This window comes from Chenopodium album, chromosome 10 (genome assembly GCF_948465745.1).
Source record: "Chenopodium album chromosome 10, dcCheAlbu1.1, whole genome shotgun sequence".
In the NCBI taxonomy this organism is placed as follows: Eukaryota; Viridiplantae; Streptophyta; class Magnoliopsida; order Caryophyllales; family Amaranthaceae; genus Chenopodium; species Chenopodium album.
Window position 1 is genome coordinate 50,937,394 of NC_137843.1, and position 5,807 is coordinate 50,943,200.

Sequence of the window (5,807 nt, forward strand, 5' to 3'; positions counted from 1 at the left end):
CCGAATATCCAGTCATGGTTCCAGACTACTATGGAGTTAGCGATCTCATGGATCGTAAAGGGGTGTAACCTTCACCCTGTGAACGGTTTACAAGTTCCTAAAACTTGTTGGCGACTCTTTTACTCTAGCTTCCTTCCCTTTGCACGCCATCATACTTAAGTGTATGATCACAGTGGGGCTCAAGTGTGGGATGCTTGAAATTATTCTCTACAGGTTTCAAGGTATTTATACTCCCCTTTTTAGAACAAAACTCATATTTACAACTTTGCCATTACTAATTTCTACTCCCCTTCAAATTTTCACTTGGGCCAACTTATTGGGCCTTTAAATTCTCAATAAGTTGGTCCACTTATTTAAATAGGATTAACCCAATTGAAAATACTTTTGTTGCCTCAATTCAGGATTCATTTAATTTATACACACTTACATTTCATTTAAATAATAAAATGAAACGAAGCATTTTAATGTATAAAAATAAATAAAATAAATAATTTATATATATATATAAAAATATAATAAAAATATGGAGTATTACACTAAACCAGCTTTGGATGAGGTTCTAAGACATATCCAGTCTGTCATCTCGGCCACTTATAATGCAGACCTTATGAAACCGTATACTAAGCAGGATGTTTTTGAAGCTCTTCAACTCATGCACCCTAGCAAAGCTCCGGGGCAAGATGGTATGCACGCCATCTTCTATCAGCGATTTTGGCATATATTGGGTGATGATGTTGCAAGGTTTGTTTGTAGCATTTTTTATGGTATGTCTTTTCCTAAAAATTTAAATGCTACAAATATTTCTTTAATTCCAAAGGTCAATTCTCCAACCCTTCCTTCGGAGTTTTGACCTATTAGTCTCTATAATGTCATATATAAATTGGTTTCAAAGGTAATTGTGCTTAGACTGAAAAATATTCTCCCTGATGTGATTTTTGAGTTTCAAAGTGCTTTTGTTCCGGGCCGACTGATAACTAATAATGCCCTTATTGCCCTTGAAATATTCCACTTTATGAAACATCGCTCCAATAGTAGGAAGGTACTATTGCAATGAAACTTGACATGAGTAAGGCCTATGATAGAGTTGAATGGGGTTTTTTGAGGAAGTTGTTATTAACAATGGGTTTTAATAGTAGATGGGTGAATTTGGTTATAAAATGTGTGTCTGCTATGCACTATTCTTTTGTGATTAATGGAAATATTTGGGGTTCTTTGACTCCAAATAGAGGTCTAAGACAGGGACACCCATTGTCACCATATTTATTCATTATGGTGGCAGATGCGTTTTCGAGTATGATTCGTGCAAGAGTGGCATAGTCGTAGTGGTCGGAAATTTCACATCTCCTACTTGCGGATGATAGTCTCCTCTTTACTCGTGCCAACCGATAGGAATGCCAAGTGATAGTTGATATTCACAACAGGTATGAAGAGGCATCTAGACAGAAAATGAACTATGAAAAGTCAAAAATGTTTTTTAGTAAAGGGGTAAGTACTGACCGAAGACAAGAGTTAGTTGAGATCTTGGGGATGAAAGAAGTGGTGAGGCACAAAAAGTACACTACTAAAATTCGGCCAAATTGCGATCGTCGGAGACGGTCGTTGAAATAGCAAAAACAGTTGCTAAAATTAAATGCGACCGTCGACGGTCGTAATGTGGTGGTCGTTATTCATTTGGTCGCAAAAAACAATAATTACGACCGATTGACGGTCGTAGATGTTTTACGACTATTTTTAATATTTTCAACGACCGAAAGGAAAAAAGTCGCAAAAATTAATTTTTGCAACCGGTTTTATAAACGCTTGCAAATATGACAATTAGCGACCACTCTTGGCAGTCGCTAAAATCTAAAAAAAGAAAAAAAAATGCACCCACATCCTATTCGTCACAACCAGCGGCCCCACGACTATTTCCCACCCAAACCACTTATACACCATCATCGCCCACCCAAACCACCTATACCCACCATCGTCGCCCACCCAAAACATCCCTTGAACAAAACAAACATTTGAATTCATAAAAAAATAAACCCTAAAAGAAATCCAGAAAATTAATGAAAATCAAACAAAAAATAACAAAAACATGAACAAAATCAACAAAAATGTGAACAAAATCAACGAAAACATGAAAAATTCAACAAAAATATAAACAAAATAACCGAAAATATGAACAAAATCAACAAAAATTCGAAATCAAACACAAAATGAATGAAATTCGAACCAAATATGAACAAAGTTCACGAAAATTCGTACAAAATCAACGAAAACTCAAAAACAAACCCAAAATCAACAAACTTCGAATAGAAACTCAAACAAAAATAAAAAAAAATATACAAAATTTGTGTTAAAATAATCAAGGAAATTCAAATAAAAAACGCAACAAACCACATACCTTTCCCAATATTTCTTCCTCTTTGGGTTTATAAGGTCAAATTCGACCATAAAAATTCTAGATCTGAAATTTTTATGTTCGAATTGTAGGAGTTTATAGGTATTATAATGCGGAAAAACATGAATCATATTTATAAAGCACCTAATCCCAATATCGCATGCATAACACACAAGACACATAATCATACCTTTAAAGCGTGAATTCCACGAAGCTATTCGACTGGCAAATCAGGGAGAGAATAAAGCCCCAGGCGTTTCCCCTCTACTTAGTCCACGGGATTCGAACGAGCCGTCCACCAATACTAGATTAGTCGAGTGAGGGGGAAAACCGCGATCACCACCTTTAATGGACAAAGCCGACCACCACGAACCACCACAGCCGGCGCCGAGGGAGGAGGAGAGAGTCGTGAGAGAGAGGGAGTTTGAGAGGGGTTGGTCTCGTGTTTGCTAATTAGGGTTTGATCAAAGTGATCACTAAATTGCACTAATTAAAACCCTAGGCGCTTAGTCTATTTATAATCCCATTATAATTTGACTAAGTCATGGAGCCCAAAACCCTCCTTATTCCTCCATATGGCCGGCCATGCTAGGGGATGAGGGGGCCTCATCCTCTCGTGCTCGATCTAGGCCCTTTGTGTGATCTTATAGGATCCGTCCAATTGGGCTTTGGCCTATTTTACTAGCCCAAAGATCGTTAGTACCTCTAGCTATGATATAACGACGACCAAAATAAACGAACTTAATTATCTCCATAATTAGATCCATTTATATATCTAGTAATTGCACATGACGAAGACATAAATCCTCACAAATTTGACCATAAAAACAATAATTCTTCGTTTGTTCAACAAAATCCAAACACCCAAAACCGTTTGTTGACAAAAATTCAAAGAAAAAGAAATTGAATGAAGAAGAAAAAAAGAACAAAAATGGAGGAAATGGTGCTGCAATAACGGAAAGAGAATAAGGAGAAAGAAAGGAAAAGGAAAGAAAAGGAGATGGAGAGGCATGTGAGAAAGGAAAGGAGGAAAGGAAGAAAGGGAGATGGAAGGGAAAGAGAAGAGAGAGAATGAAAAGAGAAGGAGATGCAGAGGAAAGAGAAGAGAGATGAGTGGCGTGCGTGAAAAGAAGATTAGGGTTTAGGAACATGAGGCATTGTTTTATACCCTGCTTTATAAAAAAAAAAATTGTTCAAATAAGTCGCTATTTATGAACGTTTTAGCGGTTGCAAAAGGATTATTTTATTTTAGAATTATTTTTAATTGTTCAAACATCTTTGCGATTGTTTAAAAATCCAAAGACGGTCGCAAAACAGTCGCAAATTTGCGTCCTCCTTTAAAACAGTCGTAATATTGCAACCATGTATAAAACGGTCGCAGATTTCATATATTTCGCGACCGTTTTCTTGACAGTCGTAGAAAAACAGTCGCAATTTAGCCGAATTTCAGTAGTGGTATTTGGGAATCCTAGCTGTGGTAGATAAAAAAGAGCAACCTTTAGGGAGTTAATGGATAGGGTTTGGAAAAAGCTTCAAGGATGGAAAGAAAAATTGTTATCGAGGGCGGGAAAGGAGATACTTCTCAAATATGTGATCCAGGCTATACCAACTTAACTAATTAGCGTGTACAAGTTTCCAATTTCGGTTATTCACACAATTGAAGCTTCCATGGCACGGTTCTTTTTTTTGGGGGGAGGGGGGGTGCAGTGGTGAGAGGAGGGGTATTCATTGGAGAAATTGGAAGAGTATGTGTGAGCCTAAATGTCTAGGTGGGATGGGGTTTAAAGATTTGAGAGTCTTTAACGATGCATTGCTAGGGAGGCAAGTGTAGAGATTAGTGAAGGGTGAAGACACGATTTTTGGAAAGTCATGAAGTCCAAGTATTTTCCATATTGCTCAATTCTGGAGGCTGCACTAGGGTACTCAAATAGCTACTCTTGGAGGAGCATTTAGAGTGCCAAAGCCCTTGTTAAAGAGGGTCTTCTTTGGAGAATTGGGAATGGGCAGCAAGTTAAGCTTCATTCTGATCCTTGGCTTGCTGACGAGTTGGGGCGTTTGTCTAAATGATATTCCAGTTGAGTTACAGCAGGTTAGTGATATTATTGATCTTGATAGAATGGAGTGGAGGCTTGATTTAATTGATGAGCATTTTACTGAACGAGAAAAGTAATGTATACTTGTAATTCCTCTTAGTATGAGAGCACCGAAAGATGATTTGGGGTGGGCTTTCTCAAAGGACGGCGCTTACTCTGTAAAATCTGCTTACATGTTGGGAAAGGTTTGTAACCTTGATGATTTTCACCAGGCTTGGGTTAAAAATATGGGGTTTGGATGTCTCTCCAAAAGTCAAGCACTTTCTTTGGCACCTATGTACTGATACTTTGCTTACCAGATCAGAACTTCAGAGAAGACATTTGCTTGATTATGCTACTTGTCCACGCTGCAATAATGAAGAGGAGAGCCCCTGGCATGCAATTTTTAATTGTAGCAGAGTGAAGCTAATGTGGGAGGATGTTCAGTGCTCAATTATGTTAAGGGATGGAATTCGTCTATGTGTGAGATTGTAGCTGATTGGAACAACTTAGATGAAAAAATTATTCGGAAAGGGGTTATTTGGCTTGGTGCGTGTGGCATGACAGGAATCAACTTGTCTTTAAGAATAAGCTCACTACTAGCTCGGTGATCATTGATAGGGTGAAGAGGTTTGATGAGAAACAGGGAAAGTATGAAAAGTGTATTTACTCAAAGCCTAGTCACGCTAATAAACAGCAGCAACAACGTGTGTGGAAGGCTCCTCCCCATGCATTGGTTAAATTGAACTTTGATGCGAATCTAAATATTGAGGGAGTAATTAGTCTTGGTGTTGTAGCAAGGGACGAGAATGGTGATGTGGTCTTCGCTGCTGTCAGACGCTATAGGTCCTGGTGGCAGCCGGTGATTGCAGAGGCTAAAGGCATTGTCATGGCACTCAGATTGGGCATCAGGTTTGGGTTGCAAAACGTAGTGATGGAGACGGATTGCGAGGCAATTGTTAGTAGACTCAACAAGTCAATGATCTTCTATACCGAGCTCGATTCAATCCTTGAAGAAATCTTAGCTCTAAGTTGTAATTTTTAACTCTATTTTTTTCATTCATGTAAAACGTGATGGCAACATGGTTGCTCATCACTTAGCTAGATTTCTCCCTTAGGGGATGAGCAAATCTGGGTAAATCATAGCCCCCTTGATATTGCACCTTATGTACTGATGGACAAGGTTGCTCTGAATTAATTTTAAGCTCAGTTTTTCTAGAAAAAAAAAAGATTGTAAGCCAATGATTAATGATGGTAACTTTTTTCTAATATATCTCATTCTCTCTCTACTTTCTCTCTAGAAAGTACATTTCATTGACTTGAGCGTCAGAGGGGCATTCCCATGTTAA

The 5,807-nt window shown here is 38.1% G+C and overlaps 1 protein-coding gene across 1 annotated transcript; it reads left to right on the plus strand.

Moving 5' to 3' along the window:
- The first annotated feature begins 523 nt into the window (after positions 1–523).
- Positions 524–5,503, plus strand: LOC145565344 (uncharacterized). The gene is made up of 3 exons (XM_081625383.1): positions 524–741; positions 4,779–4,949; positions 5,080–5,503. The coding sequence occupies exons 1-3, from the start codon at positions 524–526 to the stop codon at positions 5,501–5,503; spliced, it is 813 nt and encodes a 270-aa protein (XP_081481509.1).
- The last annotated feature ends 304 nt before the right edge of the window (positions 5,504–5,807 follow it).

What these genes read in the sequence shown, in the direction of transcription:
- LOC145565344 (XM_081625383.1), top strand. Translation starts at nt 524, where the DNA reads ATGGAGTATTACACTAAACCAGCTTTGGATGAGGTTCTAAGACATATC. An exon ending in TTGGGTGATGATGTTGCAAG is followed by an intron (nt 742 to 4,778) that starts GTTTGTTTGTAG and finishes TTTGCTTACCAG; the next exon opens with ATCAGAACTTCAGAGAAGAC. An exon ending in ATTCGTCTATGTGTGAGATT is followed by an intron (nt 4,950 to 5,079) that starts GTAGCTGATTGG and finishes GATCATTGATAG; the next exon opens with GGTGAAGAGGTTTGATGAGA.